The 27,342-nt window shown below is 35.1% G+C and overlaps 1 protein-coding gene across 1 annotated transcript in view; it reads left to right on the top strand.

The window, feature by feature from the left end:
* The window catches only part of GPN1 (GPN-loop GTPase 1), a 30,114-nt gene extending 10,234 nt beyond the window's left edge, over positions 1–19,880 (top strand). The window contains exons 9-14 of the mRNA XM_031951344.1: positions 2,683–2,829; positions 4,210–4,292; positions 5,002–5,041; positions 7,025–7,115; positions 18,540–18,647; positions 19,293–19,880. Coding sequence (XP_031807204.1) covers positions 2,683–2,829; positions 4,210–4,292; positions 5,002–5,041; positions 7,025–7,115; positions 18,540–18,647; positions 19,293–19,381 — 558 coding nt within the window. The 3' untranslated portion in view covers positions 19,382–19,880. The remainder of the gene's footprint in view (positions 1–2,682; positions 2,830–4,209; positions 4,293–5,001; positions 5,042–7,024; positions 7,116–18,539; positions 18,648–19,292) is intronic.
* Positions 19,881–27,342: the final 7,462 nt, after the last annotated feature.

Raw genomic sequence — 27,342 nt, 5'->3', positions numbered from 1 at the left:
TGTTGGGGCTTCCATCTCCTCATCGGGCAGAGGACCAAGTGATTTCTAAAGTCCTGTTCAAAATGTACAAATTAAAGATGATATTCAGTGTCTAAGCTGTTGAAAGGATGATCATCTCTTTTTAGTGCTTTCTTGAGGAGAGATTTGGTGGGTAAGCAGGATTACTGTAGGGTAGAGTCAGGCCTCTGCTTTGCTAGAAGAGGAGAATAGGCTATGAGATCTCTCTAAAAAAAAGTATCCATTTGTCTAATAAGTCTGCCGCGGGATGTCTGAAGAAGCTCCTCAGATAGAGTATATGCATAATAGGGAGAAAGAAGTACTGTTTGTGGAAAAATTCCTCTATGTTAGCTTCTGGATCTATAGCTAAACAACTTCTACTCCCAGGTTATACAAGTGATCCCACTCCCTCTAGTCAAGGAAGCACTGGAGGCTTCCTTTCTATCTCCTATTTAGCTGCTACCATGGGAACATGGGAAATATTTGTGCAGCAACTACAAATTGTGACATAGTAATACTTCATTTAGATTACCTATTGATCTGGTAGGGAGGAGGGAAGAAGAGTGTGAATGATTTGTTGTATGTGGAGATTTTTAAGAAAATAATAATAACCTTTTATTTTTCAAAATACATGCAAAGATAGTTTTTAACTCACCCTTGCAAAACTTTGTGTTGTAAATTTTTGTCCTTCCCTCCCCCTCTGCCCTTTCCTCTAGACAGCAAGTAATCCATCATTGGACCATTTAATCATATTGATTAAACATGTGCAATTCTTCTAAACATGCTGCACAAGAAAAAGCAGATCAAAAGGGAAAAAAGAAAAAAAAAAAAGCAAACAACAACAATAATAACAAAAAAAGGTGATCCACATTCAGTCCCCATAGTCCTTTTTCTAGATGCAAATGGCTCTCTCCATCACGTCTGTTGGAGTTGGCCTGAATCACCACATCGTTGAAAAGAGCCATGTTGATTATCATATAATCATCTTGTTGCCATGTACAATGCTCTCCTGGTTCTGCTCACTTCACTTAGCATCAGTTCATGTAATTCTGCCCAGATCTTCCTGAAATTATCTTGCTGATCATTTCTTACAGAGCAATAATAACATTCATATACCAAAACTTATTCAGCTATTTCCCAACTGATGGGCAGCCACTCAGTTTCCAGTTCTTTGTCACTACAAAAAGGGCTGCTACAAACATTTTTGCACATATGAGTCCTTTTCCTTTTTTTTTTTTTTTTTTTTTTTTTTTTTTTTTTTTTTTTTTTTTTTTTTTTTTTTTTTAATCATCTCTTTGGGATATATCCCCTGCAACATTTATCATTATTTTTTCCTGGCATCTTAGCCAAGCTAAGAATTGTATAGTAGTACTTCAGAGTTCTCTTAATTTGCATTGGAGATAACTTTTAAAAAGAAAAAACTTAGTTGGCTTGCTAGAGAAAATAATTACTTATGTTTACTGATCTTAAATATATTCGTTAGCAACAGGGGATGTTAGCATTTTTATTGGTAAATTGTTGGTTTCTCACAAACAGGAATTTGTGACTCTTCCTGTTATTATATTTTCTAATTGAGGCAAAAAATAAATAAAATTTTAGAGATGAAGTATATGATATTTGCATACAATTAGTACTCAGAAGAAAGGTCATTTAGCTTGGATGATTTAGAACATCTTCAGTTCAGCAAACATTCATTAAGATCCTCTTACCTACTGGGAACTATGTTGACAGAAGAGGTGAGATCAGGGTTGAGTGTTAAAAGATGGATGTGATATAAGTACATTTTTGTGTTGACTAGAATGAGTGAGACTAGAATATCTCACTTGGAAGGTTTACATAAAGCAATAGTAGGAGTTGATTTGAGGTCATTTATGAAAGCCCTTGAATATCAGAGATATGTTTACACTTGATCCCATAAAAAGCAGTATCCCTTTTAAAAGGGGTGAACATAAAATAAAAAACCTTTCCAAATTTTTGAGTAGGAAAGTGATATGAATGAACATAAGCACTTTTTAAAGCACTTGTTACATGCCAGGAATTGTTCTGAATTTGGTGGCTATGAAAACAAGTACCAAGACAGTCCTTCCCCTCAAGAAATTGTCATTTAAACAGGGGAAGACCAAAGGCACAAGTCAGTGGTTGCCAGGGGAGTTACCAAGATACTAGTAACATCAACGGGAATTGAGGTATTGAGTGGGGGAAAGAAATTTAGGAGGTCTGTGTCTGGCTAAAAATGGGGAGGAGGATGAAGTACTTGATCATAGGTAATGGCCATGAAAATGGACAAGGATTTGATTTAAGATATTCAAAAGAAAAATCTACCAGTAGCTTGTAGTTGAACTTCCGAGAAAAGGCAATGGAGGAGTTAGGGATGACTCAATTTTCTTGACTGGTTTCCTGGAAGAAATATGGAAGTCAGGCAAAATCTTTCAGCAGAAGACTCTTGAGACTATTAGTTTCACATAGTCCAAGTTTGGATTGATAACAGTTTTAATTCCCTGACAAACCTTTTTCAATCTAATGCTTATCATGATTTTTAGGTATGAGATTTTTTATTTTCTTAAATATGTAATTTTGCTTTCGTGCTCATGTGATCCATTGCTTTTGTTCTTGTCATTTTCCATTTATCTATTAAATGGAAAATGTCCTTAATTCTGAAGTTATTCGATTTTCTGTCTGGTGCAGACTGACATCATTGATCACAGCTTTGCAGTGGAATGGATGCAGGATTTTGAAACTTTCCAAGATGCCTTAAATCAAGAAACTACATATGTCAGTAATCTGACTCGCTCTATGAGTCTGGTGTTGGATGAGTTTTATAATTCACTCAGAGTAAGTCTTTACCTCCATTCTTTTTCATTTTTAAAATGATTAGAAGTATCAGGAAAGGATCATCTTTGATTTAAATCTTAGAACAGAGCGAAAGCTTTAATAGTTCTTTTCTTTGAATAGGTCAAGTAAATAGACATAGTTAGAAATAACTTCAAAAAAGTTTGGGTTATAAACTAAATTCCTGGTTTTATCCTTTGTTATCCACAAATAATCCACATTATTTTTTGCAATATGCAATTTAGAAAAGAATTTAAAGGAATATAAACAGTTGATATCTATATACTCAACTGTTTTTTGGCTGCTTAACTAAACCTTGGCTTTCCATTCTACTTTATACATAGAAGACTTAAACTTTATACATAGAATATTATCTTGCATTTTATCATAATTCTCTTAACTGTGAAATGGATGTAATAACATCTTATCTTCCAAGGTTGTTGGGAAGATGAAATAAAATAATAACTTTAAAACTTATCACAGTGCCTGGCACATAGTAAGTAGGCACTTAATAAATGCTTGTTCTTTTTACTTCCTTTCTCTTTTTCCTTCTCCTCAGTGAGGTTTGAGTAGAGAATGATATGATTAGACCTGTACCAAAATCATCTTGTGAAGGATAAAAAGGAGGGAATGAATACTTTCTGACAGGTTGATGTAGAGAGGGGAACCAGAAAACCTACTTGAGGTAGCTGTATGTTTACCGGACTTAGAATGGATCTGCTTAATAGGCGAGGTGTTGGATGAAAGGACATTTCAAGGAAAGAAAAGCTACAGTTAGTGGGTGACAGTAGTAGATTTGTAAAATGAAGTGATGTTAAATCATAAAGGGACTTGTGTGCTTCTGTTCACTTCTAATTGATTTTTTTTTTCATTTCTGTTATTACTGGAAAGTTCTTTTTGCCAAAGTATTGTGTATTTCTGCTCTGTGTGTAGGTTTTTAAAAACTTTTCTTCTTTAGGCTTTTTAAAGGGACCAGACCTTTTCCCCTTGAACACTAAAACAAACCCCCCCCAAAAAAACCTATTTAAATAAAACATAAAAAAGATGAAATTTAAAAAATTTGTCATTAAAAAAATTATCAAGCATTTAATTTTTTTTCTCTCCCATTTATCTTGTCTCCCTTCTCCCCACTGGAAAAAAATTTTAAAATCCTTATAATAAATATACATATCAAGCGAAACAAATTCTCATAATGGCTATATTTCAAAATGTGAGTCTTATTCTGCATTTTGAAATCATCACCGCACAGGAAGGGAGTAGTGTTTCACTGTGGGATCGTGAGTGTTCATTTACTTGATCAGAATTCACAAGTCTTTCAAAATTAGAAGATAAAGCCAAGTTTTTCAATGATTTACTCATAGGATTCTGGGGTGCTTTTGGCAGGTGGTAGGGGTGTCTGCTGTCCTGGGCACAGGCTTAGAAGAACTCTTTGTGCAAGTCTCTAGTGCCGTAGAAGAATATGAAAGGTAAGAAGGGAAGGTGTTATTGGTAGCTGCATTGGGATCCACACTTCTGGGATGAGGAACCTTTTTTTGGCCAGGCATTTAGGTTTTCTCCATTTATACATTTGGTTCATATTATATACATATATTCTTTTCCTACACTCCCATTTACTGGGTGACATCTGATCTTTTTAGAAAAGTAGGTTGTCAATAATCCATAAACCTGTTTACTCCACAAAAAAACTCCTTTATGTATTTTTTCCTCTTCCCTCCCTTCCCCCTTCCCTGAACTGTGTCTTTGATTAGTTTTACACCTGGGCCACTGTAGTTGTCAGGCACATTTTGTTGGTTCTTCAGACAAGGACTTTATCTCACTCAGCTTGCTTATTGTTCAGGTGCATCACAGTTCCATGTCAAGATTTCTTAAGCCAGTAGACATTCTTTCCTTTTTAAAGAAGCCTCCACTCAATGTTTACATCTCTAGGGAAGCAAATCATTTAGACAAAAATTATTTACACTTCCTAGTTTCATGGGCAAGTTAGTTATTCTGGAGTTTTGCCCATTCATAGTGGTGTTTCTCCTGTTGGGGTTCAGTAGCCTTAGGTTTAGACAGACCCCTTTATTTAACTACATTTGCTTATTGTCTACTCTTTGGTGATGGAAGTTCTAGCTGGTTGGCCTAGGATAGATTACTATGGAGGCAAAGCATTTAAAAAGAATTTTTTCTTTCTAGGGAGTATCGTCCTGAATATGAGCGTTTGAAGAAAACATTGGTAAGAAAGGCTATTTTCTTAACACCCCATAGGTCACTAGCTTCTTTTCATGGATTTCAAGGCACTTTGCAGGTGCCCGTTTCTTTTCATTTAAATTAGTATGTTGTATGAGCTATCTTATAGCTTTTCTTCACATAGAGTAATAATAGGTTATAGTTAAGTATCATTTTATAGTTTTCAAAGCAGTTTCTTCCCAGCTAGGCTGCAGAAAGTGATCAAAGTATCTGTTCATATTACTGAGAGGTTGATGGGCTTTGTTTTGGTTACAAAGTGACTCATGGTCTACAGGTTCCACAGCCATCTTTTCTTCCTTCTATCATAATACCGCAAGTTCTGATTTTTTAATCTCCCATTTGAAAATTGGGTTTCTTTGTGATGTTTTAAACAACAAATTTAATTCAGCAATTATTTGAGTACCCACTATGTGCAAGGCACTATTGGGATTATAAAAATGAAAATGAAATAGCCTCTCTCCTCCTAGGCTTTATCCTGGGGTGGGGGGTGGGAGGGAAAGATAGTAATTATATGTGAAGACCAAGTTAGCACCCTAGATACCTTAAAATCAGCTGGAGTCAGGATAAGCAAGTTTTTGGTCTTTATTCTTGGTCTTTAGGGGTGGAAGTGAAGGGAAAGGACATAGGATCTCCCTGACCTTCCTTTTCCACCTCCACCTGCCAAGTGACTCTGACTTGTCTTATTCCACCCCCTAATTCCTCCCACGATTGTCTGTATACACCAAAAGATTGAACCAGACTAGTGGGAACGGCCATTTTTCCAAGCATATGCTAATAGAGTATTTATCAATCAGTAGTTAGCCTTAAGTGCTCTGTTATCCTACCTCAGTGCATCAACTCAGAGTTTCAGCCCTTTACAATTATAGACAGATGATTTATATGGGATATGGAGAAAAGAGGACAGGGAAAAAGACAAAAGAGAGATCAGACAAAATGTTCTTGTTATATTTGAAGAAGAGGAGTTTGGGGATTTTAGGGGAAGACTACATGGAGCAGGTGGTCCCTGTGTTAAGCCTTGAAGGAAAATAAATCATTTGAAAAAGCCATTTCTGAAGAGGCAGAGGAGAATAATGGTAGAGTATGTGAATTCTGCTTCTTAGAACATCTGTGTGACCCTGAATCTCTTAACTTTTTTTACCCTTCTTTTTTTCATCTATAAAACAGGGATAATAAGAGCAAACTTTTTTGTAAGTTTGAATTAACAATTAGCATGAGCTGTTATTAATAAGAGAGCCATACATTCCAAGCATAGAGGTGGTCTATATGGATGAGAGTTAGTTAGGGAGTAGCAGGTATTTCAATTTGGATTTCAGTTGTAGAGAAGTAAGTATAAAATAAAGCTGGGGAGGTGGGTTGCCAAGAAATTAATTGTAGAAAATTACTGCTTTTCCTTTTTGAACATATACTTCTTTCTTCCTGTTTTCCACATTGAAGTTTGCTTTCCTGATTGTGAGGTTGTGGCTTAAACTGTAGAACCCCCTTTCTTAGAAATCTCTTGGAATAGGAAAAGCATCAACTGGAATGCAGAGAAAGATACTTGTTGACTTTGAGACCCTTATCAGAGCAAACATTACTTAGTATGTGTGGCCCAGTACATAAAATATGCAGACAAGAATACCAGTCGGCAGCCTTAACTCACGTAACTTTTTCTTAAAGCAAGATTTTGAAAGCTAATATATCCAGATCAGTCCTTTGTCACTGAATTTTCTACTGCTTGTATTTGACAGGAATTTCATTTTTCCTGCCTGTGCCATGTATCTATCTTACTTAGTTCCAATTGTAGTCTTTTACATCATGAACCTCATTTTTTGGGGGGGTCCCTTCATTCTATTTTATACACATCTTTTTTTCCCTTAATTTCCAAACAGGCCTCTGGGTTTTTCTATTGCTGTTAAAACTCTCTTTGAAAGACTAGTAGTTTCCTCCTACTTTGGGGATGTTTCCATGATTTTTTTCCCTCTTTCTACAGGCCCACACACAAAGCCAGCAGCAAAAAGAGCAACTGGATCGGCTTCGAAAAGACATGGGGCCTGTGGCCTTGGATCCTGGGGCTGCCGCAGGTACCTGAGGGGATGTTGGAGTGAGGAAATATAGCACTTTTCCTCATTGGGAAGGAAATCACCAATTATATGGGGGACAGAATATAGTTTCTGATGGGCCAGCATATATATAATAGATTTACAAAGAATTATCTTCAGCTAGTTCTTGTTCCCTGTTGGTAATTGTGGGATTCTCATTGAAATTGGAGTTTTAGCATAGTGACCTTAGTATCAGCTTGAATTTGTTGCCCTTTCCTATGGTATCTTATTGACGATAAAGAGTAATTGTGGCTCAGTGTGCTGCTGAAGCTACATTACACTTAGAAATTATCTTTATATGTTTTTAAGTACCCTGAAATTACTGCCTTTCTCTTGTTCATCATACCCTTTGATATGATAGATGCAGCTTTGGTTTTTTTCTCTCCCACATCATGAGTTTGTTCATTTTGAAGCAGACAGGGTTTTACATTCTTACCTGCTAGTATTTTCTGTCTTGTTTGTGGTCCTGTCATACTACTACTGCTGACTTCTAGACTCAATTTCCAATCTGCTCAGGTGAGATTTAAATAGTATTTAGTCTATTCCTTGAATATACATTTATTTTCTAGAGATAATTTCAGTTCAGCAAATATTTCAATTCAGCAAGCTATTGTTTTAAAGAAGAGAGAGAAGGAGTGAGGTGGATTGGATAGAGAAGTAACCCAGGTTCCTGTCCCATCTCTGATATGTCCACATGACAAGTCACTTCTGGGTGCTGAAGGCAACTTTGAGACTATATCTTGTAGAGGAACTGATCTGCTCTGGTGTGTGAGGAACTCTACTAGTCAAAGGACAAATTGCTATAAGACAGAAGGCTATCTATAAGGACACTTGAAGATAGAGGAATCTCTTTTAGCTGAGGCCAAAACATATCTCATACTTTTTGTAAGGAGTATACATATTATTGACTTCATTTTTCCCCCCCCCCCAAAGACTAATACATAGGGTAATTCAGTAAAAATTTTTTTTTTTAAAGGGGGGCAGCTAGGTGGCGCAGTGGATAGAGCATCAGCCCTGAAGTCAGGGGGACCTGAGTTCAAATCTGGTCTCAGATACTTAACACTTCCTAGGTGTGTAACCCTGGGCAAGTCACTTAACCCCAATTGCCTCAGCAGGGGAAAAAAAATCTGATTTGTAAACCAAGTAATTTTTTCTAGTTTTTAAGGTTTTTTTTCCTCAATAGTATTTTATTTATCCAGTAATATACAAAGATGTTTTCAATATTCATTTTCTAAGATTACAACTGAGTGAAGTAAGCAGAATCAGAAAAACATACAGGAACAATAAGATTATGTGATGATTATCTGTGATGGACTTGGCTCTTTTCAACAATGAAGTGATTCAAGACAATTCTAATAGTTATGGGATGAAAAATTCCATCCACATCCAGAGAGAGAATTATGGAGACAGTGCAGTTCAAAGCATAATATTTTCATTTTTGTTTGTTTGCCATTTCTTTCTCATGGTTTTTTCCCCTTTTGGTTTGATTTTTCTCATACAACGTGGCAAATATGGAAATATGTTTAAAATGATTGTGTATATGTTTAGCCTGTATCACATTGCCCCCTGAATTGGGGAGGAGAGAGGTAAGGGAAGGAGGGAGAAAACATTTTGAACACAAAATTTTACATAAATGAATGTTAAAAGCTATCTTTACATGCATTTGGAAACCTATTAGGGGAAAAAAGTGAAAATAGTAAGCTTCAATCAGTATTTAGTCTTTATAGTTCTCTCTCTGGATGCAGATGGCATTTTCCATCCTAAGTTTATTAGAACTTTCTTGGATCACTGCATTGCTGAGAAGAACTAAATCTATCATAGTTGATCTTGCTGATACTATGTACAATGTTCTAGTTCTGGTCATGTCTCAACATCAGTTTCTCAAATCAGCCTGTTTGTTATTAAAGTTTCTTAAAACCTTCCAACAAGTTAATTCATACTTGATTACTACCTCCAAGTTTTTAACTCATTTCCCTTTTCAACTTTTATGTACAAGTTCTATTTATTAACATTTTTATTGTTTAAATAGGAATTGGTTTTTATCAGTTTCTTTTGTTTTTATGTCATAGTCATTTCAAGATATGATTTTTACCCTTTCTCTTACATAACCTTCTCTTATAACCTAGAAAAACAATTAGAGAAAACTGACCCTATACAACAGCTACATCTGACACAGCACTAAGTCTCTCACTTTTCATTAAGAAGTTTGCTTCACAATTTGGAACTATGTTCAAAAAGTTATCAAACTGTGCATATTCTTTGATCCAGCAGTGTTACTACTGGGCTTGTACCGCAAAGAGATACTAAAGAAGGGAAAGGGACCTATATGTGCCAAAATGTTTGTGGCAGCCCTGTTTGTAGTGGCTAGAAACTGGAAAATGAATGGATGCCCATCAATTGGAGAATGGTTGGATAAATTGTGCTATATGAATGTAATGAAATATTATTGTTCTGTAAGAAATGACCAGCAGGATGAATACAGAGAGGCTTGGAGAGACTTACATGAACTGATGCTAAGTGAAATCAGCAGAACCAGGAGATCATTATATACTTCAGCAACAATACTATATGAGGATGTATTCTGATGGAAGTAGATTTCTTCGACAAACAGATCTAACTCAGTTTCAATTGATCAAGGATGGACAGAAGCAGCTACACCCAAAGAAAGGACACTGGGAAATGAATGTAAACTGCTTGCATTTTTGTTTTTCTTCCCGGGTTATTTTTACCTTCTGAAGCAAATTCTTTCTGTGCAACAAGAGAACTGTTTGGTTGTGCACACATATATTGTATCTAGATATACTGTGGCATATTTCACATATATAGGACTGCTTGCCATCTGGGGGAGAGGGGATGGAGGGAGGGAAGGGAAAAGTCGGAACAGAAATGAGTGCAAGGCATAATGTTATAAAAAAATTACTCAGGCATGTGATCTGTCAATAAAAAGTTATAATTGAAAAAAAAAGAAGAAGTTTGCTTCATAAGGCAGTTAGATGGCTCAGTGGATAACTGGCCCTGAAATCAGGAGGACCTGAGTTCAAATGCAGCTTCAGATACTTAACACTTCCTAGCTGTGTGATCCTGGGGAAGTCACTTAACTCCAATTGCCTCAGCAAAAAAAAAAGAAGAAGAAATTTGCTTCATCCATCTTACAGGCACAGATTTTGTTACCTGTATTTAATCTGTGTTCTGGTGTCTTTTTTTTTTAATAGCTTTTTATATACAAAACATACAAATGGGTAATTTTTCAACATTGACCCTTGCAAAAACTTGTTTCAACTTTTCCCCTTTACCCCCTCCTCTAGATGGCAGGTAGTCCATATATGTTAAATATGTTAAAATATATGTTAAATACAAGATATGTATACATATTTATACAGTTATCTTGTTGCAGGAGGAAGATCAGATTTAGAAAGAAAGTTAAAAATAACCTGAGAAGAAAAAAAAAAATGCAAGCTAAGAATAAAAGAGTGAAATGTTATATTGTGGTCTGTACTCATTTCCCCAGTGTTCTTTCTCTGGGTGTAGTTGGTTCTGTTCCTTACAGATAATTGGAACTGATTTGGATCCTCTCATTGTTGAAGAGAGCCATGTCCATCAGAATTGATCATCATGTAGTATTGTTGTTGAAGTGTATGATGATCTCCTGGTTCTGCTCATTTCATTTAGCATCAGTTCATGTATGTCTCTCCAAGCCTCTCTGTATTCATCCTGCTGGTCATTTCTTACTGAACAATAATATTGTATAATATTCATATACCACAATTTATTCAGCTGTTCTCCAATTAATGGGTATCCATTCAATTTATAGTTTCTAGCCTGAATGAAAAGGGCTGCCACAAACATTCTTGCACATACAGGTCCCTTTCCCTTCTTTTAAGATCTCTTTGAGATATAAGCCCAGTCTTAACACTGCTGGATCAAAGGGTATGCACAGTTTGATAACTTTTTGAATATAGTTCCAAATTGCTCTCCAGAATGGCTGGATGTATTCACAATTCCACCAACACTGTATCAGTGTCCCAATTTTCCCACGTTCCCCTCCAACATTCCACATTATCTTTCCCTGTCATTCTAGCCAATCTGAAAGGTATGTAGTGATATCTGAGTTGTCCTAATGTGCATTTCTCTGATTAACAATGATTTGGAACCCCTTTTCATATGACTAGAAATAGTTTCAATTACTTCATCCAAAAATTGTCTGTTCATACCCTTTGACTGTTTATCAATTGGAGAATGGCTTGATTTCTTATAAATTAGAATCAATTCTCTATATATTTTGGAGATGAGGTCTTTATCAGAACCTTTAACTGTAAAAATGTTTTCCCAGTGTTTTGCTTCCCTTATAATCTTGTCCACATTAGTTTTGTTTGTACAAAAGCTTTTTAATTTGATATAATCAAAATTTTCTATTTTATGATCAATGACCTCTAGTTCTTCTTTGGTCATGAATTCCTTCCTCCTCCACAGGTCTGAGAAGTAAATTATACTATGTTCTTCTAATCTATTTATAATCTCATTTTTTTTTACCTAGATCATGAACCCATTTTGATCTTAACTTGATGTACGGTGTTAAGTATGGGTCAATGTCTAGTTTCTGCCATACTAATTTCCAATTTTCCTAGCAGTTTTTGTCAAATAGTGAATTCTTGCTCTAAAAGCTGGGGTTTTTGGGTTTGTCAAGCACTAGATTATTAAAGTTATTGACTGTTTTGTCCTGTGAACCTAACCTATTCCACTGATCACCTAGTCTATTTCTTAGTCAATACCAAATGGTTTTGGTGGCCACTGATTTATAATATTGTTTTAGATCAGGTACAGCTAGGCCACCTTTGTTTGATTTTTTTTTTCATTAGTTCCCTTGAAATTCTTGACCTTTTGTTCTTCCAGATGAATTTTGTTGTTATTTTTTCTAGGTCACCAAAATAATTTTTTGGGAGTCTGATTGGTATAGCACTAAATAAATAGATTAGTTTAGGTAGTACTATCATCTTTATTATATTCACTCGACCTATCCAAGAGCACTTAATGTTTTTCCAATTGTTTAGATTTGACCTTATTTGTGTGAAAAGTGTTTTATAATTTTGTTCATAAAGTTCCTGACTTTCCCTTGGTAGATAGATTCCCAAATATTTTATACTATCAACAGTTATTTTAAATGGAATTTCTCTTTGTATCTCTTGCTGTTGGATTCTGTTAGTGATGTATCAAAATGCTGAGGATTTATGTGGATTTATTTGGTATCCTTCAACTTTGCTAAAGTTGTGGATTATTTCTAATAGCTTTTTAGTAGGATCTATGGCGTTTTCAAAGTATACTATCATATTATCTGCAAAGAATAATAATTTGGTTTCTTCAATACCTACTCTAATTCCTTTAATTTCTTTTTCATCTCTTATTCCCGAAACTAGCATTTCTAATACAATATTGAATAATAATGGTGAAAGTGGGCAACCTTGTTTCACTCCTGATTTTATTGGGAATGGTTCCAGTTTATCCCTATTATATATGATGCTTACTGATGATTTTAAATAGATGCTACTGACTATTTTAAGGAAAAGTCCATTTATTCCTATACTCTCTAGTATTTTTAATAGGAATGGGTGTTGAATTTTATCAAATGCTTTTTCTGCATCTACTGAGATGATCATATGGTTTTTGTTAATTTGGTTATTGATATAGTCAGTTATGCTAATCATTTTCCTAATCTTGAACCAGCCCTGCATTCCTGGTGTAAATCCTACTTGATCATGGTGTATTATCCTAGAGATGATTTTCTGTAATCTTTTTGCTAAGATTTTATTTAAGATCAATGTTCAATAAGGAGATTGGTCTATAATTTTCTTTCTACCTGCTTTAGGTAGCAGTACCATGTCTATGTCATAAATGGAGTTTGGTAGAACTCCTTCATTCCCTATTTTTTCAAATAGTTTATGTAGTATTAGAGTTAATTGTTCTTTAAATGTTTGGTAGAATTCGCATGTAAATCCATCTGGTCCTGGAGATTATTTTTTAGGTAGTTGATTAATAGCTTGTTCTATTTCTTTTTCCAAAATGGGACTATTTAACCAATTTACTTCCTTCCTCTGTTAATCTGGGCAACCTATGTTTTTGAAGGCATTCATCCATTTCATTTAAGTTATCTAATTTATTGGCATAAAATTGGGCAAAGTAACTCCTAATTATTGCACTGATTTCCTCTTCATTAGTGGAAATTTTCTCCTTTTTCATTCTTAAGACTAACAATTTGATTTTCCTCTTTGCTTTTTCTATTCAAATTTACAAAAGGTTCATCTATTTTGTTGGTTTTTTTCATAAAATCAACTCTTAGTTTTATTTATTAATTCAATAGTGTTTTTACTTTCAATTTTATTGATCTCTCCTTTTATTTTTAGAATTTCAAGTTTAGTGTGTGTTTGGGGGTTTTTAATTTGTTCTTTTTTTTTTTTTTTAGCTTTTTTAGTTGTAAGCCTAATTCATTGATTTTCTCTTTCTCTATTTTATGCAAGTAAGACTCTAGAGATATAAAATTTCCCTTTATTACAACCTTGGCTGCATCCAGCACATTTTGGTATGACGTAATTGTCATTCTCTTGGGTGAAATTATTATGTCTATGATTTGCTGTTTCACCCAATCATTTTTTTTTTTTTAAGTTTATTTATTTTTTATTATAGCTTTTTATTTACAAGATATATGCATGGGTAATTTTTCAGCATTGACCCTTGAAAAATTTCTGTTCCAACTTTTCCCCTCCTCGCCCTCTCTTCCCCCTGCCCCCCACCATGGCATGACATTTAACATGACCAATACATGTTAAATATGTTAAAGTATATGTTAAATACAATATATGTATACATAGCTATACAATTATTTTTCTGCACAAGAAAAATCGGACTTAGAAATAAAGTAAAAAATAACCTGAGAAGATCAAAAATGCAAACTGACAAAAACAGAGGGAATGGAAATGCTATATTGTGGTTCACACTCATTTCCCATAGTTCTTTTTATTGAATGTAATTTTTATTGCATCATGCTTTGAGAAGGGTGAATTTACTATTTCTGCCTTTCTGGATTTGAATTTGAGGTCTTTATGTTCTAATATATGGTCAATTTTTGTATAGGTTCCATGAACTGTTGAGAAGAAAGTGTACTCCTTTCTGTCTCCATTCAGTTTTCTCCAAAGATCTATCATATTTAACTTTTCTAAAATTCTATTTAATCTCTTTAACTGCTTTCTTAATTGTTTTGTGGTTTGATTTAATTCTGAGAGTGCAAGGTTGAGATTTCCCACTATTATAGTTTTACTGTCTATTTCTTCTTGTAGCTCACTTAATTTCTCTTTTAAGAATTTAGCTGCTACACCACTTTTTCATATATGTTTAATATTGATAATGCTTCGTTATCTATGTTACCCTTTAGCAAGATATAGTGCCCTTCCTTATCTTTTTTAATTAGATCAATTTTTGCTTTTGCTTGATCTGAGATCAGGATGGCTACCCCTGCTTTTTTAACTTCACCTGAAGCATAATAGATTCTGCTTCAGCCTTTTACCTTTATTCTGTATGTATCACCCTGCTTCAAGTGTGTTTCATGTAAACAACATATTGTAGGATTCTGGCTTTTAATCCAGTCTCCTATCTGCCTCTGCTTTATGTGTGAGTTTACTCCATTCACATTTATGGTTAAGACTGCTAATTCTGTATTTCCTGCTATCTTATTATCCCCAAATATTGTTTTTTTCTTTCCTTTCCCCCTTACCCCCCTCCCCAGTATTAGATTTATGAGCACCACTTGCCTCAAGAAGCCCTCCCTCTTTAGAATCAGACCCTTCCCTTTTTGTTTTTCCCCTCCCACTTTTCAATGAGGTGGGAGAAGTGTATGTAAATCAAATATGTCTAATATTTTATCTTTGAGCCATATCTGATGAGAGTAAGATTCACACTATGTTCATCCCCCTCCCTTCATTCCCTCAGATATAATAGGTTTCCTTTGCCTCTTCATGAGATGTAATTTCCCTCTTTTTGCCTCCACTTTTCCCTTTTCCTGGTACAATTGCCTTTCCACCTCTAGTTCCTTTTTTATATTATAAAAATAAAACTAAATTATACATGTACTCTTTATGTATACCCATAACAGAAATACAGTTTTCAAGAGTTCTTTTTATGCTTCTCTTGAGTCCTATATTTGGAGGTCAAACTTTTTGTTTAGCTCTGATTTTTTCATCAGGAATAAATGGAATTCATCTATTTCATTGAATGTCCATCTTGGCTGGGTAAGTTATTCTTGGCTGCATACCAAATTCTTTTGCCTTTTGGAATATCAAATTCCAGGACCTTTGATTCTTTATTGTGGATGCTGCTAGACCTTAGTAATCCTTATTTGAATTGTTTTTTTCTGGCTCCTTGTAGTATTTTTTCCTTGGTCTGATAGTTATGGAATTTAACCACAATATTTCTTGGAGTTTTGATTTTGGGATCTCTTTCAGTAGGTGATCGATGAATTCTTTCAATGTTAATGTCTATATTGCCTTCTGTTTCTGTAACATCTGGGCAGTTCTCTTTGATGATTTCCTGAAAGATAGAGTCTAGGCTCTTTTTTTTTCATCATGATTTTCAGGGAGTCCAATAATCCTTAGATTATCTCTCCTAGATCTATTTTCCAGATCTGTTTTTTTTTCCCCAAGTAGATATTTAACATTTTTTTCTATTTTTTCATTTTTTGGTTTTGCTTGACTGATTCCTTGGTGTTTGCTCAAGTCGTTCATATCCATTTATTCAAGTCTGATTTTTAAAGAATTATTTTCTTCATTTACTTTTTTTTTAATTTCTTTTTGTATTTGTGCAATTGAATTTTTAAATAAGTTGTTCTATGGAATTTTTTTCCATTTTGCCAATTTTTTTTTTAAAGAATTATTTTCTTTTTCCAATTCACATCTTCTGTTTTCCTTGGAATTGTTTACCTTTTCCAGTTCACAAATTCTGTTTTTCTGGGAGTTATTTGCCTTTTCCTATTCACTAATTCTATTTTTCAGGGAGTTGATTTCTTTTTCCACTCTATCTTTTAATGAGTAACATGACTTATCCTGACCCTCTTGCAAAGCTTTCCTTTCCTTTCCCCATTTTTCTTCTAGCTCTTTTTAAAGATCTTTTTAAATTTCTTCTATGGGAGCCTTGTGTGATGGGGATCAGATCATATCTACTTTTGGATCCAGAGACAAACTGGTTTTAGTCTCCTCAGGGTTTGAAATCTGCTCTCTTTCTGTATAGAAGCTATCAATAGTTAGAGCCCACTTAGCTTTTTTCTCATTTTGGAAAAAACCAAACTATGGTCTGCTTATGGGGGGCTGTAGGGTATTTCCAACTTGACTCTACAGACAACAGGAAGTGGCAGTGAAGGGCCAGTGAGACAGCTGCGCTGGGATTAGCAGTTGTGCTGAAGCAGTGACCACAGCTGAGTCACTCCCGGTGTTGGGTGGGTGTGACCAGATCCCGAGAGACTCTAGTGTTTTGGGGTTATATCTTTACCTCCTGTGTTTATAGCTACTTTGCTGATCTACTGGCTTGCTGCCAAGACAGAGTAGCCCACACTGTGGTAGAGTTCTCCCACAGATTTTCCGCCCCACTCCAATCTGCTCAGCGTGAGCTGTTCCCCGTGCTCTTACTGCCTGCCTGAGGTCTGTACCTGGCCGGGAGCAAAACAGACCTTTTCTGGTGAATTATGAGATTATCTTCGGTTGGCAGTGTGTCGTACTCCCAATATTCATGGGTTCTGACAGTCAAGCACTAATTCGGAGGCTGAATTTCTTAAAAATAGATTGAGGGAAAAGGAGAGTTTAGGAAGATGCATGTGTCCTCTCTGCTATCTTGGCTCTGCCCCCGAATTCTGGTGTCTTAATACTGACTTTCATTTTGGTATCACAGTTATTGTGCATAATCTTTTTTGAATGCCTTCATATTCATATTTTGTGATGAAATATTCTATTACATTGATAGCACCATACTTTGTTAATTCCCCTGCCAATGGTCACTTAACTTTGTTTCAAGTGTTTTTGCTTCTATAAAAAGTGTTGCTGTGAATATTTTGGTATTTTGGGGACCTTTCTGTCTTTTATCTCTTTAGGGTGTATATTCTCATTGATAAGATCACTGACTTAAAGGTTATTAACAATTTAGTGACTATAATTCCAGATTGTTTTCCAGATGGCTTATGAAATGGGTAGGGAACCTTTTTTTCCCCCCAAGGGTTATTTGGATATTCATAACAACATTCATAGGCCATACACAATTATTAATTTACAGAACTCAAGCAGTGGGAGGTGATTGTACCTCGTTTTCAGCTCATCATGGCCTGTGGTTACCTTAGGCAAATGATTTCAGTCTGTGGGCTAGATGTTCCCTACCCTTGGTTTAGGCAAATTCTTAGCATCAAGACATAGTGCTATAATAGCTTATACATCTTTCAGGTGCCACAACAATAACTATTTCAGGCTTTTATTGTTTTTTTTTTACCAGTTTTAGAGGTGGAAGCTGAAATTTGCCATTTATTGACTTTTCACAGATTCTGTATCAAAGTCTAAAAGGTTCCCTTTCCTTAGTTTTCATCTAGAATGACTGGATTCCTATCCTGAAATATGGCCTTAACTAACTCTAGGGTGAAATAGTGATTGCTTAGATTGGGGACTGGAGGGTAGGAGGTTATTTACTAAATGAGAGAGAACTAATAAACCTTTTGGGGGCAAGATTTCATTCACAATTAAAGATTTTAGTCCTGTTAACCATTTCTATACCTGAAGCAGTTGGCATTTTAGTTCTTCCTTTGCCTCTACTATCAAGGACTTCATTAGTCTTTCTTAATGGGGTAGATTATCTCTTGGGTCTCCCAGTTTCTCAGATATCACTTGGAGCCCCTCAGTTTCTCAGATTAATTATTTTTTCTTTAGCAAACTACCGAGCAATTATACCATCTGTGAAATAAACCAGCAGTATGGCTTAGGAAGAATTCTCCAAAATGACTTTTCTTTCACTGGATAGTTCTTAGAGATCCCATTTTGTAGTAGTCTAAAGTAGGAAGATAATTGCTTTCTTTTCAAAAGATATTTCCTCATCCTTTCTTGTATCAAAATAAGTGTCTACTTTTGATTCAGACAGTTCCAAAGCTCAATATAAACCCTGTCAAACCCTTACCACACAGTTCCGCGGTCACTTTGGTATCAGGATCTTAGAGATTTGATTCTTGAGGCATGGCCCAGTGCTGCCTCTGTGAATGCTGCAATGATCTTGTTGCTTTGCTAGTAGTCCCTCCTCTTTTCTCAAGGGTTTATGGAACATGGGGGGAGGGGAGAGTACGTTAGTCACTATTTAGGAAGTGAGATTTGCTGCAAGGTGATATTTGTGCTTCCTTTATAGACAATTCAGCTTCTGCAGTGACTCCTTCTGATCTGATTCTAACCCGAGGTACAGCAGATGAGGAAGAAGAGGATGAAGATAGTGATACAGATGATATTGACCATAAAGGTGAAAGAAAAACTACCTGCCTTGAAGGTGGCAAACTAGAATGACTTTTTAGAGAGAGAGAGCTGCTTCCACTGGGAATTGTCTACCCAGGAATTATTTTATAATGAAATTTCCACTCTAATGCATGTCATTAATGGACATGGAGATGAGAGATAGTAAAGGATACTGTAATAGTAAATTGCTTCTCAGAGACTTTCTTTAGATTTAGAATCTAATGTTATTTTGAGGTCTCTAGAATTGCTTTGAAGATATATGGAAAAAATGAAGGACTCTTTTTGGTTCATGACCAATCTAAGAGTATCAGGATGTAGAGGATGACTTAGCTATAGAACTTTTGAATATTTAACTTGGTTAGGAGCAGTTCCATGAGTTGGGAACAAAATTTGCCTTTCTGTCTAAGTCCTCCAGTATCAGAGTACTGTTCTGACATCCCCATACCTCAGCAATACCACTGGCAATGCCTCTCTCAAGTGTTATGGGCTACACATGATCATAAAGGTGTCAGAGCTTTCTGATTGCATAAAGGGAACAGTCAGATTTTATTGGAACAGAATGTTTTTCCTGAGGAGTAGAATGAGAATAATTCCCACCACCTGGCTAATTAGAAAGTAATTTTTTTTTCACTACTTCTTTTTCCTTTTCCAGTTACAGAAGAAAGTCATGAAGAACCAGCTTTCAAGAATTTTATGCATGAATCAGTTTCGTGGTACAAGAACAAAAGCAATGATAAATAAATTAATAGGAGAGATTAGTTAGGAAACTACTTGGGTTATTTGAAATCTTGAGTCCAGGAGATCTGCAAGAGGAGACCTTTTGGCTTTGCAGTCAGTATTCCTCATTGTTGGGGAGACTTGGTGACCAGACAGACTCAGAAGAGAGAAGCTGGCAGCCTTGAGGTTTTTTTCTTTTTCTTTTATTATGTTAAACTCAAGTATATTTGCTGCTGGCAAATAGAAATTGACAGCTTACTCTTGGTTTTCTGCATCCCTATTGGAAGGCTGGTTTTGCAGCCAACACTTCTCCCTTTCTTTTTCTACACTCTTGACTGTATGTGTCCCTTTCCCTGTGTGACAAGTGGTGCTGAGGGTGAATCTTCACAAACCAGGAATGTCAGTGGCTTCCCATTCACCTTATCAGTGTCTAGCATTATGTTATTTATAGGACCTCAAACCTGTTAAAAGAAAACAGGAATGCTCTGTTATGTTAGAATTTGGATAAATAATTTATTTGACATTGTGAGCCTTTGTGTCATGATTTGCAATTAGTGAGAAATTACTTAGGTTTCAAGGTTCTCTAAAAAGAGATTTCTCCCCTCATTCAAAATGAATATTTAGCTAGTCTTAGGTATTGCTTCTTGAAATTTACCACATAAAGATAACAGGTCCTTCTTTGCTCATAGAGACTTAGAGAATTTATAGAGGACACATAAAAACTTTTAAATTGGAGTCCCCATCTTTGCCATAAATCCTTCTCTCCCCCTCCCCCCCATTCCTCTTACTCTAACCCAGGGGGCTCATTTAATTTAGATATATACTTGCAAGGATATATTTATCTTACCAATCCATAGCAATATCCTAGAACACAAGGGATCAAATTATATATTTTTTCTTTATTCAATTCAAATCACTAGACTTTATTTATCAGTATAGTGTTAGTGACCAAGTTAGATCGTTAGACTGTATGTTTTGTTTTAAGGATTATATCTACTAGCAAAAAAATTTGTTAATGTTTTAGATAATGGTAGAGAGTACTTTTGACTAGCTTGGAATCTATGTATTCCAAAAATGAGGTGACAAAAATCCTCAATTAAACCAAATTTGAAATTCTGAAAATAAAAGAGAGACTAATAAAATTGAAAATAAGAAAACTATTGAATTAATAAATAAAACTTTGAGTTGGTTTTATTTTTTAAAAACTCAACAAAATAGATAAACCTTTAGTTAATTTGATTAGAAAAAGGAAAGAAGAAAATCAAATTGTTAGTCTCCTCACCAATGAAGAGGAAATTAGAGCAATAATTAGGAGTTATTTTGCCCAATTATATGCCAATAAATTTGATAATCTAAATGAAAAGGATTACTTAGGTTAAGAAGAAATAAATTATTGAAATAGTCCTATTTTACAAAAATGAGGTGACAGAAGATTGAGTTTTTATGCCTTACTAAGGAAATTCTGTAGGAATTCTAAGTGGTAATCTCTTTTAAGATTAGGTATAGTAATGTGAAGTTGTGATAAATCTGTAACATAGCCTCTTAAGATTCCAGAATAATATAAAGGTATCACAAACCAGATACAAAAAATACTAAATTACCAATTTGTAACATCCTCATAGTTTTCTAATCATTTGGCATAGATTTGACATGAATCATGATTCTACAAACTTCTGGCCTAAATGATTGCCTTAATTTTTCTTACATTTATTTAATGTAATATTTTTTTAACACCACCCTTGAGGAAGTAGATATTCTTTTAAAAATGTTTCTGGGATACTGTTTAAGTGGCTGCTAGTTTATGTCAAGGGAAAGTTAACCATTCATGATTCTCAGGCCAGTTTTCTATCTACCATATCATCAATAAAGTATGAGATTAAGAAGGATTAAGACTCAGGATACTATTGGATTTGGCAATTAAGAGGTCTTTGGTAACCTTGGAAAGACTGATTTCAGTTAGTGAGGTCAAAAGGTAAAATGGTTAGAAAGGTCAAGAAATGAATGGAAAAAAGACTGAAAGCTGACACTGCTTCTCTTTGGTGCCATGAAAGGAGAAGTAATGTTAAGTAGAAAGTTGATCAGTAGGGGTAATCTCTGAAAGAAAGTGAAACTACCAGTTACTGAGTTAGCTATTCTTGTTCAATTTTCCCTTTACCTTGTTGGTAGACAAAGTGCAGGATCTTATTAAAAATGGTGGTTTCAGGGTATCCCCAGGGTTTTATGTCATTGATATGGCATAATAGTGCTACAGGAGAGTATTTGGTTTAGAGTTGGAGTGAGAACACTTGGACGGGTTTCTCTTTAAGTCAAAGATTTATTTCACAAAAGCAACGGGCCAAAGATCATGGACAACTAATTTGCAATTAGGGTCAAGGGGAATAAAACCTTATACCAAAATTTTGGCTCTAAGTCATGTTAGGAATACTAATTTTGCTAAAACAGTCTTTTTCAAACAATAACTTAGCCATAGGATCTGTTGAAAACAGAGTTTGTAAAAATAGCAACTTGGTTGCCTGGGTTAAAGGAATAATTTATAGAGTAAATGTACTTCTGTGGGCCCAGCAAGTCTAAGCATATTAATGTGATTTTAGAAAATATTGTTAGTAATTTTCATAAATTAGTCTAGAGCCTAGGATTAGGATCCACATGTCCTCTGCAATAGGAATCTGGTTCATTGGGTCACTGTATCATGATTATAGAGGTAGAAAGGACCTCAGAGGTTACTGGTTCCTATGTGAACTATTTTTCTACATGAGAGATGCTTGATTTGGAGGAGCTAGTGGAAATTGCTTATTTTGTGTTAATCACTTAAAACTTGAGCAATGTCAGCTCAACTAAGTTTTTTAAAAAGATGTAAGATGAAGTCCCTAGTGTTCTAGGTTCTGTGCTATCTCTAGAAATATAAATTCCATAAAATTTAACTTTTGGATACTATAAACAAATTGAGAGCAAGGGATAATTTACCTATCAGATCTTTTGGAGAAGAGAGGAATTTATGGCCAACGAAGAACTAGAGAACATTATGAAATGCAAAATTGACCACTTTTGATTACATTAAATTTAAAAGTTTACGCACAAACAAAACCAATGCAGCCAAGATTAGAAGGGAAGCAAAAAAATGGGGGGGGGAGAGATTTTTACAGCTTGTTTCTGATATGAAATATATAAAGAACTGAGTCAAATTTATAAGACTATAAATCATTCCTCAGTTGATAAATGGTCAAGGGATATGAACAATTTTCAGATGAAGAAATTAAAGCCTTCTAATCATATGAAAAAATGATTACTCACCATTGGTTTAAAGAAATGCAAATTAAAACAACTCTTGAGATACTACCTCACACCTTTCAGATTGGCTAAGATGACGGGAAAAGATAAAGATGAATATTGTAGAAGATGTGGGAAAATTGGGACACTAATCATTATTGCATTGAAAGGATCCAACCATTCTGGAGAGCAATTTGGAACTATGTTCATAAGGCTATTGAACTGTGCATACCCTTTGATCCAGCAGTGTCTCTACTTGCCTGTATCCCGAAGAGATCATAAAGGAGGGAAAAGATCCACATGTGCAAAAATGTTTGTAGCAGCTCTTTTTCTGGTGGCAAAGAACTGGAAAATAAGTAAATGCCCATTAGTTGGGGAATGGCTGAATAAGTTATGGTATATGAATTAAAGGAAAAAATGAACAAACATTTTAGAAAAGCCGGGAAAGATTTATATGAACTGATGCAGAGTGAAACTAGCAGAATCAGAACATTGTACACAACAAGATTGTTTGAGGATCAACTATGACAGACTTGGTTCTTCAGTGATTCAAGGCAATCCCAATAACTTTGGATGGAAAACACCATCTGCATCCAGAGAGAGAACTATGGAGACTGAATGAATGCAAGTCAACACATGCTATGTTCACTTTTTGCCTTTTTTTTTTTTTCTTCTCTTGTGGTTTTTCCCTTTTGTGTTTTCCTCTCCTAATATTATTCATAAGGATATATGTAAAAAAATGAATACATTGTTGGTGTAGTTGTGAACACATCCAGCCATTCTGGAGAGCAATTTGGAACTATGCTCAAAAAAGTTATCAAACTGTGCATACCCTTTGATCCAGCAGTGTTACTCTGGGCTTATATTCCAAAGAGTTATTAAAGAAGGGAAAGGGACCCACATGTGCAAAAATGTTTGTGGCAGCCCTTTTTGTAGTGGCTAGAAATTGAAAACTGGGTGGATGCCCATCAATTGGAAAATGGCTGAATAAATTATGGTATATGAATATTATGGAATATTATTGTTCTGTAAGAAATGACCGGCAGGATGATTTTAGAGAGGCCCGGAGAGACTTACATGAACTAATGCTGAGTGAAATGAGCAGAACACAGGAGATCATTATTTACTTCAACAACAATACTATATGATGATCAATTCTGATGGACTTGGCCATCCTCAGCAATGAGATGAAACAAATCAGCTCCATAGAGCAGTAATGAATTGAACCAGCTACACCCAGCAAAAGAGCTCAGGGAAATGAGTGTGAACCACCACATAGAATCCCCAATCCCTCTATTTTTGTCCACCTGCATTTTTTATTTCCTTCACAGGCTAATTGTACACTATTTCAAAGTCCGATTCTTTTTGTGCAGCATAATAACTATATGGACATGTATACATATATTGTATTTAACATGTATTGGTCTACCTGCCATCTGGGGGAGCAGGTGGGGGGAAGGAGGGGAAAAATTGGAACAAAAGGATTTGCATTTGTCAATGCTGAAAAATTACTCATGCATATATTTTGTAAATAAAAAGCTACAATTTAAAAAAAAAAAGAATGTACATGTATATTTTTTCCATCTAACTGGGGGAAATAAAAACTAAAAAAGAATGTACAAGAGCAAACTAAAAAAAAATTTTCACTTTTGCAATGATATAGTTGTGTCCCCCTACCCACTAGGAGGTCCCAGTCATTTTTTCCTTTTATGTTTCCCTAAAGAAATCAATTGGCATTTGGACTAACTGCTTTTCTGCAGTGAAAAGGAATGTCTTGTTAATTCCAAAGTGGTTGAGCACTGTCCTGGCAAACATCAATTCCCAAACCTCCCTTCCTGCCTTCTGCATCCTGTCCCTCACTTTAATTAGTGGAACAGACACACTCAAAGGCTATTTGTAGTGCAATGCTTTTTAGTATGCTCCAGTAAAATAGAGAAGGAAAACTACCTCACTATGATACTTCTCATAATGAGATACAGCCATCCAACTTTTTTGTTGCTCTCATAGTCTCCAAAAAGTCAGCAGAAAAATCTGCCCAGTACTTCAGTGGCTCAGGTGTCAGGAAAAAGTTTCTAAAATTAAAGCTAAAGCTAGGGTAGCTAGGTGGTACAGTGAATAGAGTGGTGGATAGGTCTGGAATAAGATTAATCTTACTAGTTGTCACCTAGGCAAGTCATTTAACCATGTTGGCCTTAATTTTCTCATCTGTAAAAGACCTGGAGAAGGAAATGGCAAACCATTCCAATATCTTTGCAAGAAAACCCCAAATTGGATTACAAAGAGTTGGACACAATTGAAACACAAAACCCAAAAATGGAATGGTCTGCCTTAAGAAATGATGGGTTACAGGATTCATGAGGAAAAATGCTATCCATCTCCAGAGAACTGATGAACTCCAGGCACATTTTTAAAAACTTTGGTTATGTTCACAGGCTAATAGTACACTATTTCAAAGTCTGATTCTTTTTGAAAAGCAAAATAACTGTTTGGACATGTATACTTATATTGTATTTAATTTATATTTTAACATATTTAACATGTATTGGTCAACCTGCCATCTGGGGGAGGGGATCGGGGAAGGAGGGGAAAAATTGGAACAAAAGATTTGGCAATTGTCAATGCTGTAAAATTACCCATGCATATAACTTGTATATAAAAAGCTATAATAAATAAATAAATATATATACACATATTCATGTAAAAAAAAAAAAAAACTCTGGTTATGGTTATCTCAAACAATTAGGGTTGGATGACCACTTGTCAGTATTCAGTTCAGCAAAAATTAAATATCACATGTAAGGTGTTGGGGATAAAAGAGGAAAAAAAAAAACCTTTTTAAAAAACAGGATCTGTTAAAAACATTTTGTAAAAACAGTAACTTGGTTGCCTAGGTTCAAGAAATAGTTTAGAGGGCAAATGTTCCTTCTGTGAGCCCAGCATGTCTAACCATATTAATGTTAGTGATTTTAGACAATGTTGTTAGTAATTAAGTTAGTCTAGGGCCCAGGATTAGGATCCAATATGTCCTTTAGGATCTCTGTAATAGGATCTGGATTATTGGGTCAGCATCATGATTCTATAGTGACCCCAGAGGTCACTGGTTCCCATGTGGACTATTTTTTTAAAAATATAAAACATTAAAATATATGTTAAATCCAATATGTGTAAACATTTATACAATTCTCTTGTTGCACAAGAAAAATCAGATCAAAAAGGAAAGTAAATGAGTAAGAAAACAATGCAAGTGAACAACAAACGAAAAAAGTGAGAATGCTATGTTGTAGTCCACACTCAGTTCTACAGTCCTCTGTCTGGGTGTAGATGGCTCTGTTCATCACAAGACCATTGGAAATGCCTTGAATCATCCCATTGCTGGAAAGAGTCACGTCCATCAGAACTGATCATCGTATGGTCTTGTTGCCGGGTATAATGATCTCCTGGTTCTGCTCATTTCACTTATCTTCAGTTCATGTAAGTTTCCAGGCCTCTCTATTTTTAATCATCCTGATTTTAATCATCCTGCTGGTCGTTTCTTACAGAACAATAATATTCCATAACATTCACATACTATAACTTTTTCAGCCATTCTCCAGTTTCTTGCCACTACAAAAAGGGCTGCCACAAACATTTTTGCATATATGGGTCCCTTTCCCTCTAAGATATCTTTGGGACATAAGCCCAATAGAAACATTGCTGGGTCAAAGGGTATGCAGTTTGATAACTTTGAGCATAGTTCCAAATTGCTCTTGAGAATGTTTGGATCTGGTGAACTATTTTTCTGCATGAGATGCTTGATTTGGAGGAGCTAGTGGAAATTGTGTAATTGGAGTTAGTCACAGATGATACTTAATATTTGAGCCATGCCAGCTCAACTAAGTATAAAAAACGGTATGAGATGAAGTCTGTAGTGTTCTAGGTTCTGTATAAATTCTTAAACTTTAACTTTTAGATAATATAAACAAATTAAAAGAACAAGTCCTTGCCCTTAAGAAGCTAACATTCAGTTGGCATGTTGTAGAAGGAATTTCAAATATGGGCTGCAGTAGAAGGCCTCTGAGGTCCCTTTCAACTCAGATTTTAAGTTTTGATGTTCATGTACCATCATATAAAAAATTGTGCCAATTCACAACTTCCTCCAGTCATCTAACAATCATTTTTCTATGACCCCACCAACACTGAATTTTATTACAATTTTTGCCCATTTAGTGAAGATAGGCTTCTACATCAGACACAGTATGTCATAATGGATAGAGAGCTGGCCTTCTTTGTTCAAGGTCTACCTCTGACACATACTGCTATTTGGCTCTAAACAGTCACTTGACCTCTCAGTAGCTCAGACAAATCTCTAAGACTTAGTTGCAAAGTATATACTTTGACTGCAACGGAGTCTTTTCTTTTCTGGTGATTCTTTGGGTTTCTTATAAGAACTGCCCATCCACAAACCCCTTAACCATTTATTCTAACGAATTTACATTCTTTATAGATTTTGTATGTCTGATTTTTATCAAGAACACATCAATAAACAGGTTTTTCCACTGTTTTTATTGTGGATGATTTTTTGTACAACAAACTTCTGTTTTCTGTGATCAAACCTATCTATTTTTGTCTGTAATTTTTTCTATTTTAATAGCTCTTTCAAAATTGTGATATATTTACAATTCCATTTTCTTTTAATTTTTCTATGACATATGTTTTCAAATTTAGATAATTGATTTTGG

This window comes from Sarcophilus harrisii, chromosome 2 (assembly GCF_902635505.1).
Source record: "Sarcophilus harrisii chromosome 2, mSarHar1.11, whole genome shotgun sequence".
NCBI lineage: Eukaryota > Metazoa > Chordata > Mammalia > Dasyuromorphia > Dasyuridae > Sarcophilus > Sarcophilus harrisii.
The sequence above is the reverse complement of the archived record's forward strand: the minus strand, read 5'-3'. Positions and strand labels throughout refer to the sequence as shown.